Source organism: Bison bison, unplaced genomic scaffold (assembly GCF_000754665.1).
Source record: "Bison bison bison isolate TAMUID 2011002044 unplaced genomic scaffold, Bison_UMD1.0 scf7180017864042, whole genome shotgun sequence".
NCBI classification, from domain to species: Eukaryota; Metazoa; Chordata; class Mammalia; order Artiodactyla; family Bovidae; genus Bison; species Bison bison.
In genome coordinates this window covers 1,835,985-1,848,794 of record NW_011494614.1, presented here as the reverse complement: position 1 = coordinate 1,848,794, position 12,810 = coordinate 1,835,985, and the positions used below count along the sequence as shown (strand labels likewise).

The window sequence follows — 12,810 nt, the reverse complement described above, 5'->3', positions numbered from 1 at the left end:
GATTGCCTTTAGGATGGGCTGGTTGGATCTCCTTGCAGTCCAAGGGACTCTCAAGAGTCTTCTCCAACACCACAGTTCAAAAACATCGATTCTTCAGTGCTCAGCTTTCTTCACAGTCCAACTCTCACATCCATACATGACCACTGGAAAAACAATAGCCTTGACTAGACTGACCTTTGTTGGCAAAGTAATGTCTCTGCTTTTCAATATGCTGTCTAGGTTGGTCCTAACTTTCCTTCCAATGAATAAATGTCTTTTAATTTCATGACTTCAATCATCATCTGAAGTAATTTTGGAGCCCCCCAAAAATAAAGTCTGACACTGTTTCCACTTTTTCCCCCTTCTATTTCCCATGAAGTGATGGGACCAGATGCCATGATATTAGTTTTCTGAATGTTGAGCTTTAAGCCAACGTTTTCACTCTCCTCTTTCACTTTCATCAAGAGGCTTTTTAGTTCCTCTTCACTTTCTTCCATAAGGGTGGTATCATCTGCATATCTGAGGTTATTGATATTTCTTCCAGCAATCATGATTCCAGCTTGTGCTTCCTCCAGCCAGCATTTCTTATGAGGTACTTTGCATATAAGTTAAACAAGCAGGGTGACAATATACAGCCTTGATGTACTCCTTTTCCTATTTGGAACCAGTCTGTTGTTCCATGTCCAGTTCTAACTGTTGCTTCCTGACCTGCATATAGGTTTCTCAAAGGGCAGGTCAGGTGGTCTGGTATTCCCATCTCTTTCAGAATTTTCCACAAGGTTTTAGCATTATGCAAACCAAAAACTTCCAGAAGTTCAAGCTGGGTTTGGAAAAGGAAGAGCAACCAGATATCACATTGCCAACATTCTCTGGATCATAGAGAAAGCAAGGGAATTCCAGAAAAACATCTACCTCTGTTTCATTGACTACACTAAAGCCTTTGACTGTGTGGATCATAACAAACTGTGGAAAGTTCTTAAAGAGGTGGGCATACCAAATCATCCAAACTGTCTCCTGAGAAAACTGTATGCAGGTCAAGAAGCAATATTTTGAGCCCTGTATGGAACAATTTATTGGCTCAAGATTGAGAAAGGAGTATAACAGCTGTCTGATGTCACCCTGTTTGTTTAAACTATATGCTGAGCACATCATGAGAAATGCTGGGCTGGATGAGTTATGAGCTGGAATCAAGATAGGTGGGAGAAACATCAACAACCTCAGATATGCAGATGACACCCACCCTAATGGCAGAAAGTGAAGAAGAACTAAAGACCCTGGTGATGAGGGTGAAGGAGGAGAGGGAAAGAGTTGGCTTAAAGCTAAATATTTTTGTTTTTAAACTAAGATCATGGCATCTGGCCCCATTATTTTATGGCAAATAGAGGGAGAAAATGTGGAAGTAGTGACAGATTTCCATTTCTTGAGTTCTAAGATCACTGTGGATGGTGACTGCAGCCATGAAACCAGAAAACAATTGTTTCTTGGCAGGAAGCTATGACAAGCCTAGATAGTGTGTTGAAAAGCGGAGACATTACTAGGCCAACAAAGGGTCCATATAGTCGAGGCTATAGTCTTCCCAGTGGTCACGTATGGTTGTGAGAGCTGGACTGTAAAGAAGCCAGAACTCTAAAGAATTGATGCCATCAAACTCTGATGCTGGAGAAGACTCCTGGAAGTCCCTTGTACAGCAAGGAGATCAAACTAGTCAATCTTTAGGGAAATTAACCCTGAATAGTCATTGGAAGGACTAATGCTGAAGCTGAAACTCCAGTATTTTGGTCATCTGATGCCAACCGCCAACTCATTGGGAAAGCCCTAATGCTGGGAAAGATTGAGGGCAGAAGAAGGGGGCATCAGAGGATGAGATGGATGGATGGCATCACCAGTGCAATGGACATGAACTTGGGCAAACTTCAGGAGATGGTTAGGGACAGGGAAGCCTGGCGTGCTGCAGTCCACGGGGTTGCAAAGAGTCAGACACGACTGGGCAACTGAAAAATAATAACCTTATGGGGGTTCCCTTGTATATTTTTTGCTGCTTTTATCTTGTTGCTTTTAATATTTTTTCCTTCTTATTTAATGTTTGATAGTTTGGTTAATATGTGTTTGTGTTTTCATCCTTGGCTTTATCCTGTATGAGACGCTGTGTACTTCCTGGATTTGGATGACTATTTCTTTTCCTATGTTAGGGAAGTTTTTTATTATAGTCTCTTCAAATTTTTTCTCAGGCCCTTTCTCTCTTTCTTCTTCTGAGGAAAAAAAAAAAAAAAAAGTGTGTTTAATGTTGTCCTAGAGATCTCCTGAGACTGTCCTCATTTCTTTTCATCCTTTTTTATTTATTCTGTTCCTTAGCAGAGATTTCCACCATTCTGTCTTCCAGGTCATTTATCCATTCTTCCATCTCAGTTATTCTGCTACTGATTCCTTCTAGAGTATTTTTCATTTCAGTTATTGTATTGTTCATCTGTTTGTTTGTTCTTTAGTTCTTCTAAGTCTTTGCTAAACTTTTCTTGTATCTTCTTGACCTGTGCCTCCATTCTTTTGCTGAGATCTTGGATCATATTTACTCTTGAGTCTTTCTCAGGTAGATTGCCTATCTCCTCTTCATTTAGTTGTTTTTGTCAGTTTTTATTTTGCTCCTTTGTCTGAAACGTATTTCTTTGTCACCTCATTTTGTTAAACTTACTGAATTTGTGGTCTCCTTTCTGCAGGCTGCACTATTGTAGTTCCTCTTGCTTCTGGTGTCTGATCCCTGGTGTGTGAGGTTGATCCAGACATTTGTGGCACTATCCTCTTAATAGGGGGTTTGATTGGTGTTGTAGTGATGAGGGCCTGCCCTGGATATTGAGCATGGCCTCCCATTTGCTTTTTGCTTGTCACTGCCCTATCAGGAGTGAGGTCTGCTCCCTAGTTGTTGTAGCAGAGGCCCCCTGATCTGTTTCTTAGCTGTCATTTTAATCTGTGGCACAAGGTATGTTGTATTAGAGCACTTCCACTGGGAGAAAAGCCACTGAATATTCCTCCTCTGGAGCCATTCATTTGTGAATATACTCTGCAGTGTTCCCTTTTCGTCTTGTGTAAGCTCACAAAGTATACTGTTGTTGGCATTGCTCTCAGTCTCATCTTACCTGTGGGTATGCCTGAATTTGGCCCTGGTGACTCTCAGGTGTTGTTTTCACCAGGACACTGGCACAGATCCACTGAGATAAGGACCCAGGACTTCAGTAGTCATGAACCTGGACCAGCTATGGAAGCAGCTCAGGTTCTGGCCTGACCTAATCTCTATGTGTACATGCCCACAAAGTCCACAGCTGGTAAAGTCAGACCTATTCTAGCTTCTAGGATATTTATTCTTTCAGATATTTTGTAACCACTGAATTTAGGAAGCCATCAAAGGAGTTTTATGGAGCTACAAGGAGAGATTTCAACTCTTCTTCCTTAGTCACAGAGCCAGTGGGGCTCAGCTATGGTTTCAGTGCCTCCTAGTTGGAGGAGCTATCCATGCCTTCCTGGGACAGCAGGTGCATCCCAGTATCCACTGACAGATTTCCTAATAGTGAGAGCTTTCCTCATAAACCTGGGGAAATGGGGCAGGTCCCAGCTCTCACTGATGGACTTAGTAGGGGAAATATCCCAGGACTGGAGGGCAAGTCCCAGCACCCACGGGTAGTCAGAAGTTTCCTTGCCATTTGAGGACAGTGTAGGCAAATCCTGGGACCCACTGGTGGAATTCCTAGAGGTCAGAGCTGTCAGCTCCTTTCTGGGTCAGTGTAGGCAGGTCCTGTGACCTGTTGGTGGAATTGCTAGTTTGGGAAGCTCTCTGTGCCCGTTTGGGTCAGTGGAGGAGGTGGTCCTAGGGCTCAGTGGCAAAATTTGAAATTTGTAGTGGTGGGAACTGCCCATACCCTTCTGGGTCCACAGATGTGGAGCCTGGCATCTGCTTGTGTTCTGGAGGAGGTGGCCAGTGTCCATCTTTGGAGCCCAAGGTGGCAGTGGCGACTTGTGCCCATCCCCAAAGCTCCTGTAGGAGGTGTTCTGCACCTGAGAGCTCTCACAGGGAAAGACGCTTTTACGATGGTCCCACCCCTCTCCTTGTGCACCTCCAAATAATGGTGCCTCACCTCTCTGGCAGGCCCAGGCTTCTTCCTAGTACACCCTCAGTTGCTACAGCCTGAACTCTTCAGCTGTTTCCACATACAACCCTGGTCCTTTCCCTGGGACTGAGCTCTTGAATCTGAGCATCAGCATGTGCTTCTCACCCTTACCAACACAGGACTGTCTAGGTTGTGGGGAGCCGGGTGGTGGTGTTGACCCTCTGGGCAAGTTACTCACTGTTACGCCTTCCACAGATTGATTGTTGCTCTCTCCTTTAAGGCTCTGAAATTCCCCATCTGTCCAGGCTGATCTCCTTGCTGATAAGAAGACTTCCAGAGCAGTGGGAACCTTTCCTCCTTCACAGCTGCCTCCCTGGGGCACAGTACTGATTACTTCTTTTCTTTCTTCCTTTGGTTCTTTCCTGATTACATGGAAGTTTTCTCGTCTTTTCAGAGATCTGAGGTCTTCTGTCAATGTTCAGTAGCTGTTCTGTGTGAATCTTTCCATTTGTATTTTCAATGTTTCTGTGGAAGGAGGTGATTTTACTTTCTACTCCTCTGCCATCTTGATTCTCCCCCTCTCCTCAGTTCAGTTCAGTTCAGTTGCTCATACTGTCCGACTCTTTGCGACCCCATGAATTGCAGCACGCCAGGCCTCCCTGTCCATCACCAACTCCCGGAGTTCACTCAAACTCATGTCCATCTATTCGGTGATGCCATCCAGCCATCTCATCCTCTGTCATCCTCTTCTTCTCCTGCCCCCAATCCCTCCCAGCATCAGAGTCTTTTCCAAAGAGTCAACTCTTCGCATGAGGTGGCCAAAGTATTGGAGTTTCATCTTTAGCATCATTCCTTCCAAAGAACACCCAGGACTGATCTCCTTTAGAATGGACTGGTTGGATCTCCTTGCAGTCCAAGGGACTCTCAAGAGTCTTCTCCAACACCACACTTCAAAAGCATCAATTCTTCGGCGCTCAGCCTTCTTCACAGTCCAACTCTCACATCCATACATGACTACTGGAGAAACCATAGTCTTGACTAGATGGACCTTTGTTAGCAAAGTAATGTCTCTGCTTTTGAATATGTTTTCTGCTGCTGCTGCTGCTGCTAAGTTGCTTCAGTCCTGTCTGACTCTGTGCAACCCCAGAGATGGCAGCCCACCAGGCTCTCCCGTCCCTGGGATTCTCCAGGCAAGAACAATGGAGTGGGTTGGTCATAACTTTCCTTCCAAGGAGTAAGCATCTCTTAATTTTGTGGCTTCAATCACCATCTGCAGTGATTTTGGAGCCCAAAAAATGTCTAACACCCTCTCCTAAAGCTCTTTAATTGGCTCATTGATATAGCTCTATAACTACAGATATAATTCACATAGCAAATTGTTCTGATGCTTTGTGTTGAGTGTTGAGAAATTTACTCTCATCTTGTCCTTCTTTCCACTAAAGAAAAAATAAATGTACTTCAATAAAAAACTGATCTTCTGTGTTGCCTAGAAGAAAGAGATCTTCTTTCTTCTGTGTCATCTTTGTGTTTCTGTACATTATCTGGTCTTTGAAATACTTTACAACTATGCATTGTCTACGTTAAGCACACCCTCTATTGCTCATTGTCTTTGACGTCTTTTTGTTATATCGGTCCTCTGAATTATCTTTTGTATGAGTTATAACAGTGGCTTGGTTTGCTTACTGATTGAATTGAATTAAAATATAGTCTTTAACATATCTGGATTTTTATATCTGCATGGGTCATAAATTTTTCTTAGTTTAAAAATTGTCTTCAATTCCACAGACCTTCCTTTCCTCAATAATCACATGTTAGTCACTGTAGTATTTACATATTAACTTAATGGTTTGTAATACTGACAGCTATAAGCTTTATGTTAAGTTTTATAATTAATGTAAATAATGATGTTTACAAAATAAATCTTGAACCACAAAGATTCACATGATTCCAATGATTAATTCAGGCAAGCAATTTTTTTTTTTCATCTGAGAAGGAAAGTTATGACCAACGTAGATAGCATATTCAAAAGCAGAGACATTACTTTGCCAACAAAGGTCTGTCTAGTCAAGGCTATGGTTTTTCCTGTGGTCATGTATGGATGTGAGAGTTGGACTGTGAAGAAGGCTGAGCGCTGAAGAATTGATGCTTTTGAACTGTGGTGTTGGAGAAGACTCTTGAGAGTCCCTTGGACTGCAAGGAGATCCAACCAGTCCATCCTAAAGGAGACCAGTCCTGGGTGTTCATTGGAGGGACTGATGCTGTGCTGAAACTCCAATACTTTGGCCACCTCATGCAAAGACTCTGATGCTGGGAGGGATTGGGGGCAAGACGAGAAGGGGACGACAGAGGATGAGATGGCTGGATGGCATCACCGACTCGATGGACGTGAGTTTGGGTGAACTCCAGGAGTTGGTGATGGACAGGGAGGCCTGGCGTGCTGCGATTCATGGTCTCGCAGAGTCAGACAGGACTGAGTGACTGATCTGATCTGATCTGAAGACAGTATCTTTGAACAGTGTCTCTTTTATAAAAAACACAACTAGATGATTGTTGAGTAAGATGTTATTTCATGCATGTGATGAGACAACAAATACCAATGAAAACATAATAGTCTATACTCATGGGTCCTGATGTAATAGTTTAGTGTTTGGATTTCAGGGAAGAGCTTAATATGGTGGAATATGTTAGGAGATTGGAGAACAGATTAGGTGCTGAGATGACCAAAAAGCAAATAATGCAGCTGTAGACTCAAGCAATGTGTTTGGGGATTAGATTCTCAAACAAATGAACAAACACAATTACACTTATACAGCACCAAATTTACTCAGTTTAATAAAAAGACACAGAACTAACAATAGCATGCAAAGAGTAGCATCACAGGGACTTCAGAAAAGGAGACACTGTTTATGAAGTGTCCTAATGGGAATTATGGAGAAGGCAATGGCATCCCACTCCAGTACTCTTGCCTGGAAAATCCATGGACAATGGAGCCTGGTAGGCTGCAGTCCATGGGGTCGCTAAGAGTCAGACATGACTGAGCGACTTCACTTTCTCTTTTGACTTTCATGCATTGGAGAAGGAAATGGCAACCCACTCCAGTGTTCTTGCCTGGAGAATCCCAGGGATGGGGGAGGCTGGTGGGCTTCCGTCTATGGGGTCGCACAGAGTCAGACACGACTGAAGCGACTTAGCAGCAACAGCAATGGGAATGAATTTTAGTCGTGAGGTTCATCTAGATTAACATGAGTGTGGACCCCATTATCACTGGAGAGTCCATAGGTCCAGATATCATCAGTTAAATATTTTTGTAGTTATATAGCTTTCTGTGAAGATAAATGTATGACCCCAGAAGTTCAAAATAATAGAATACCCAATACTTACAGCAATGTACAATTGGTGAGGGAACATCTTGGATAATCAGTACATAGAAATCAGTGTAGTAACTCATCTATCTTCTGGGTTGATGTTTCTAAACATTTGAGTAAGGGCTAAAAATTTAGGCTTTTAAAGGATTTACAGTTTAGATGTTGGCCTTTTCCCTCTATCAGCAAAGAAGGCTAGCAATATGTCTGAAAGCAGATTTTGTGTGAGTAAAAGAAAACTAATGATTTACACAGAGAGGATAAAATTAATGTACAGACCACTAAATAATAAAAATAAAAAAGCTTGAAAGGTATTACTTCCCAACCCCATCTAAAAGCCATTGCAATTTTTCTTTCTTAAAATTACTTCTCACTCACCATTACCATTCCTGTCGGAAACTATGATGTGTATGTTGCTTATAATCATACTTATTTTTATACTTCATTATGAAATTGGTGAATATTTAACATGTATCACACTGAATAAATGACATTTATTAGGATAAATATGTCTTCCTTTTAGCAAGATCTAAGATTAGGGAAATTAATTTTTTTCAAAGATACACAATAATTATGCTTTGATTTAAACCTTGATTGATCAAAACTAACATCATATTGTCACTTAAATTCACAAATCTCAAAACATAGCCTTTGCACTATAACACTGATTAGCTAGTTAGTTATATGTACTACTTACAGATTTTCTTCTAGCCAATTAATATACTTATCTTTTATTCTAATGCCTAATTTTAAGTAAACTGGTGCAGCCATGAATGATAAAGCTCCATGGATTCCATCCTCCATATGGTCATGAGAAACTTTAACTCCAACATTTTGAAGTCGTAAGACATACATAAGTCCATCATCTCTTAGAATATCATGTTCACAGGTGAGGATGTAAGTTAAGGGCAGATTTCGCAACTGGGAATCATTGGCTGCCAAGGGTGATAACCTACTATCCAAAAGTATTGAATATGAAGGGTTAAGTTTTCCAATAATTGGTTCAGTATATACATGGTTTTTCTTGTACTTCTCAGGAAGGAAGGTGCTCCAGTTTACCAACTTGAACAGATGCATTGATCCATAAGGCATGTGTTGATTTTTCATCATTGCCTGGGGGAGTGCTTTATCCCGGGTAAAATATAGGCATGCAAGTTTGATTGCCAGTTTCCGTGACAGAAGTGGACCATGCTCATTTTCTCGGTGAGATGGCATAGAGATATCAACTAGCTGTAAGCCAGGGTAAATTAAAGCTTGTGCTTTCAGTTTATTTTTGAATTCTGGATCATTCTGTATCTGAAAAAAGACACAATAAAATGTGAATGAGTCCAAGCCTTCCAAGCTATAGGAGTAGGAAGCTTTCCTCCCATCATATCAGCTCTTATGTAAATAATTATAAGAATAATATAGTACCTCATAGTTAGAAATATTGGAGAAGGAAATGGCACCCCACTCCAGTACTTTTGCATGGAAAATCCCATGGATGGAGAAGTCTGGAGGGCTGCAGTCCATGGGGTTGCTAAGAGTCGGACATGACTAAGCGACTTCCCTTTCACTTTTCACTTTCATGCATTGGAGAAGGAAATGGCAACCCACTCCAGTGTTCTTGCCTGGAGAATCCCAGGGACGGCAGAGCCTGGTGGTCTGCTGTCTCTGGGTTCACACAGAGTCAGACACGACTGAAGCGACTTCGCAGCAGTTAGAAATATCAATAACCTCAGATATGCAGATGACACCACCCTTATGGCAGAAAGTGAAGAGGAACTGAAGAGCCTCTTGATGAAAGTGAAAGAGGAGAGTGAAAATGTTGGCTTAAAGCTCAACTTTCAGAAAACTAAGATCATGGCATCCGGTCCCATCACTTCATGGGAAATAGATGGGGAAACAGTGGAAACAGTGTCAGACTTTATATTTTTGGGCTCCAAAGTCACTGCAGATGGTGACTGCAGCCGTGAAATTAAAAGACGCTTACTCCTTGAAAGAAAAGTTATGACCAACCTAGATAGCATATTGAAGAGCACAGACATTACTTTTCCAACAAAGTTCTGTCTAGTCAAGGCTGTGGTTTTTCCAGTGGTCATGTACGGATGTGAGAGTTTGACTGTGAAGAAAGCTGAGCACCAAAGAATTGATGCTTTTGAACTGTGGTGTTGGAGAAGACTCTTGAGAGTCCCTTGAACTGCAAGGAGATCCAACCAGCCCATTCTGAAGGAGATCAGCCCTGGGATTTCTTTGGAAGGAATGATGCTAAAGCTGAAACTCCAGTACTTCGGCCACCTCATGCAAAGAGTTGACTCATTGGAAAAGACTCTGATGCTGGGAGGGATTGGGGGCAAGACGAGAAGGGGACGACAGAGGATGAGATGGCTGGATGGCATCACTGACTCGATGGACGTGAGTCTGAGTGAACTCCAGGAGTTGGTGATGGACAGGGAGGCCTGGCGTGCTGCGATTTATAGGGTTGCAAAGAGTTGGACACGACTGAGCAACTGAACTGAAGTAAGTTATACTTTGAGTGCTTTAAAAAGTGTCATGCCACTTTCATCAATAATGATTCACACACAAGTTTACTCACATATGACAACCAAATAAAAAAATAATTATGTAATTCCTATGGACAAGTAGTCTATACTGAAAAATCTGACCCTCAGTAACCTGAGAAGAAATAATGAATGTAATAATAGAATATCATTGCCCAAACTCACATATTAACTAAATTCAAATGGAGTTCGATCAAGTTAAAAAAAATATTCCTAACATACAACTTGTCTTTTGGAAAAAACAGTACAGTGGCACTAGTGATAAAGAATTTGCCTTCATTGCAGGAGACACAAGAGACATGGGTTTGATCTCTGGGTCAGGAAGATCCCCTGGAGTAGGAAATGGCAACCCACCTCAGTATTCTTGCAGGAAACTTCCATGGACAGTGGAACCTAGTGTGTTAGAGCCCATGGGGCCACAAAGAATCATATATGACTGAAGTGACTGAGCACACACATGCACAATAAACAGCTTATCTTTTGGAGAAAACAGTGTAGTGTGGTAGGAAATAAGCATAGTGCTATGTGTGCTAAGTTGCTTCAGTTGTGTCCGACTCTTTGCAACCCCAGAGATGGCAGCCCACCAGGCTCCCCTGTCCCTGGGATTCTCCAGGCAAGAACACTGGAGGGGGTTGCCATTTCCTTCTCCAATGCATGAAAGTGAAAAGTGAAAGTGAAGTCGCTCAGCGACCCCATGGACTGCAGCCCACCAGGCTCCTCTGTCCATGGGGTTTTCCAGGCAAGAGTACTGGAGTGGGGTGCCTTTGCTTTCTCCAATAAGCATAGTAATTAATGAAAATTTGAAGGGCAAAAAAAGACATAGAGCATTGTATTTGAAGTTTTTCTTTCTTACAGAAATAAGAAGCATCCTAATATCTCAATCATGGGGTGAGATGAGCCACTGTATATTTTCCTTTCTTTTGATTTTACTCCTACACTCTAAAGAAGAAAACTTACAAGTAATGTGAGGTGCCTAACCCCAGACCAACAGCCTCAATAGTGACATCTGTAGAAATGAATATACCAGTTGCCACTCCACATGAAAGGCTGTTTCTGGAGGGTGTTTCTTAATCTTAACCCCTCCCAGAAGTAACTGACATACAAAATAAGAATTAATTGAAATTAACCCCAGTAGAACCTCAGAAGGGAACGTGATATCCAACCAACTGCAAACTATACACTCAAGGTATAATGGGGGCATGGTTTCAAAAAGACAATGAAGAAAAACAAATTTGTCTAACAATCTCTCTTATGCCCTTGATCCCTTCCCAGTGTCCTCCATACAGATTATTTTCTAAATCAACTGGCTTATGTCATAAGCAGAGTGGAAGAAACAACAGCAACCCAAAAACAAAAATGACAGAAGCTCAACCAATACTTTCTCAGGCTAGTAGCAAAGTCATACAAGAGGAGTTAGAAGAGCCTGCTGGTTTTACTGGTAGGTATCCTTCTTCTTATGTTAGTTTTGCTCCATAAAATTTACTTTTGGGGTTAAAAATTATCTATTGTACTGAATTCATTTTTCAACTGTAATAGTTATTGGGGACAACTATTATTTAACTGCACACAGCAATGGTTTTAACATAGACCATTTTCTTTATTACAGTAGTGATTCTTCCAAGCAAGCATGTCTTGTGGCCCAAATGTTGTCTGCTAGCATTCCACTGAAATACATGAACTACAATACCTAAGGAGAACAAAAAATCCCTTGTCATATTAAACAGTAGTTCCTAGACATTTTTCTGTTTCCTTCAAAATTTCCTTCAAAATTAAAAGCCTTATTTAGTATTATATGTCACTTTTCCTCAATGCTGCTAAAGCCACATTGTCTAATGGTAAAACTATGTAAAAGGACAGGAGGGTTTTTTCTATTTATTCCACTTAACAGCTTGAAATATAAAACCATTAAAAATATCCTACCAAAGAAAGTGATTTTGTGTTAGAGTTATAGCATGTGTGTATGTGTTATAAATATGTATAACATATAACACATACAGCTTACCAGTTGAGCCACTCCTGCTGCAAGTGTACCCCCAGAACTATCACCTGAAATACAAATTCGATTGGGGTCCACTCCATATTTTGCAAGGATTTTATCATGTAGAAAATATTTGACCACAGAAACAACATCCTCATAGGGAACTGGAAATGGATATTCAGGAGCTAGTCTAGGGCTTCAGAAAAAAAAGAAAAGAAACAAAGCATATAGGATTAAACTTCAGTTGCATATATCCACGTATCTCTCAATTTAATCAGCAGGTCCAGAGAACAAAATTGGCCCTACTTTGAATCTTTAGTTTCACCAGTCATACCTGGACTTCCTACTAACTTCTGTTTTTAAAATAAAATGTAGATTCTTGTAGAACGTTTTTAAAATATTGGGTTCTATGGGAGATGAAAGAGATCAGGATTCAGTCTTTATACTCATAAAATTGTATGTAAATTTTTCAGCAAAAGTGCAATCAAAGAGACATGCTGTGTAAGATTTATCAGATTCTCTATGGAGTTGGTGACTAACATTTTTACAATCATTCTTGGGAGTGCACACTAGATTTTAAAAGCACCAAATCTGAGAGAAAATGATTTATAGGTGTCATATTAGAAATTTATCTAGGTAAAAATTCTACAGAATAGAATTCTGTTATCAGAATTTGTATCATAAGCTGAGTACATGAGTATGAGCTTGCATATGACCTGAAAACACAATTCAAAATAAATATTTAAGTATAGTAAGTGATCTTGCGTGACAGCTGTAAATGTCATTCTAAGGCAAATTATTAGAGCATCTGTTAATGCACCCAACTGTACACTGTATATATATATATATATATATAT

The 12,810-nt window shown here is 40.9% G+C and overlaps 1 protein-coding gene across 1 annotated transcript in view; it reads right to left on the bottom strand.

Moving 5' to 3' along the window:
- Window positions 1–8,128: 8,128 nt before the first annotated feature.
- Window positions 8,129–12,810, bottom strand: part of LOC104985298 (arylacetamide deacetylase-like 2) — a 26,507-nt gene continuing 21,825 nt past the window's right edge. The window contains exons 4-5 of the mRNA XM_010835389.1: window positions 11,978–12,149; window positions 8,129–8,731 (exon numbers count right to left, since the gene is read on the bottom strand). Of these exons, the coding sequence (XP_010833691.1) occupies window positions 8,129–8,731; window positions 11,978–12,149 (775 nt within the window). The remainder of the gene's footprint in view (window positions 8,732–11,977; window positions 12,150–12,810) is intronic.